Raw genomic sequence first — 438 nt, forward strand, 5'->3', positions numbered from 1 at the left:
CCTTCAGCCTCCTGGGCCTCCCCTTCAAACTCCGGGGCCTCTATACCTTCTGACTCTGGCTGGGCCTCCCCTTCTGCCTCCTGCATCTCCCCTTCAATCTCTGGGGCCTGTACAACTTCTGACTCTGGCTGGTCCTCCCCTTCTGCCTCCTGGGCCTCCTCTCCTGCCTCTTGGGCCTCTGCACCTTCTGACTCTGGGGGGGCCTCCCCTTCTGCCTCCTGGGCCTCCCCTTCAGTCTCTGGGACCTCTACACTTTCTGTCTCTGGCTGGGCCTCCTTTTCTGCCTCCTGGGCCTCTACACCTTCTGACTCTGGCTGGGCCTCCCCTTCTGCCTCTGGGGCCCCTACACCTTCTGACTCTGGCTGGGCCTCCCCTTCTGCCTCTGAGGCCTCTACACCTTCTGACGCTGGCTGGGCCTCCCCTTCTGCCTCCGGGGCC

At 63.9% G+C, this 438-nt stretch overlaps 1 protein-coding gene across 1 annotated transcript in view; it reads right to left on the minus strand.

Moving 5' to 3' along the window:
* RP1L1 (retinitis pigmentosa 1-like 1) overlaps window positions 1–438 on the minus strand; it is a 58,624-nt gene that overhangs the window by 1,574 nt on the left and 56,612 nt on the right. The window contains exon 7 of the mRNA XM_011942840.1: window positions 5–428. Within this exon, the coding sequence (XP_011798230.1) occupies window positions 5–428 (424 nt within the window). The remainder of the gene's footprint in view (window positions 1–4; window positions 429–438) is intronic.

The sequence above is a fragment of the Colobus angolensis genome, unplaced genomic scaffold (genome assembly GCF_000951035.1).
Source record: "Colobus angolensis palliatus isolate OR3802 unplaced genomic scaffold, Cang.pa_1.0 Scaffold210, whole genome shotgun sequence".
Lineage (NCBI taxonomy): Eukaryota > Metazoa > Chordata > Mammalia > Primates > Cercopithecidae > Colobus > Colobus angolensis.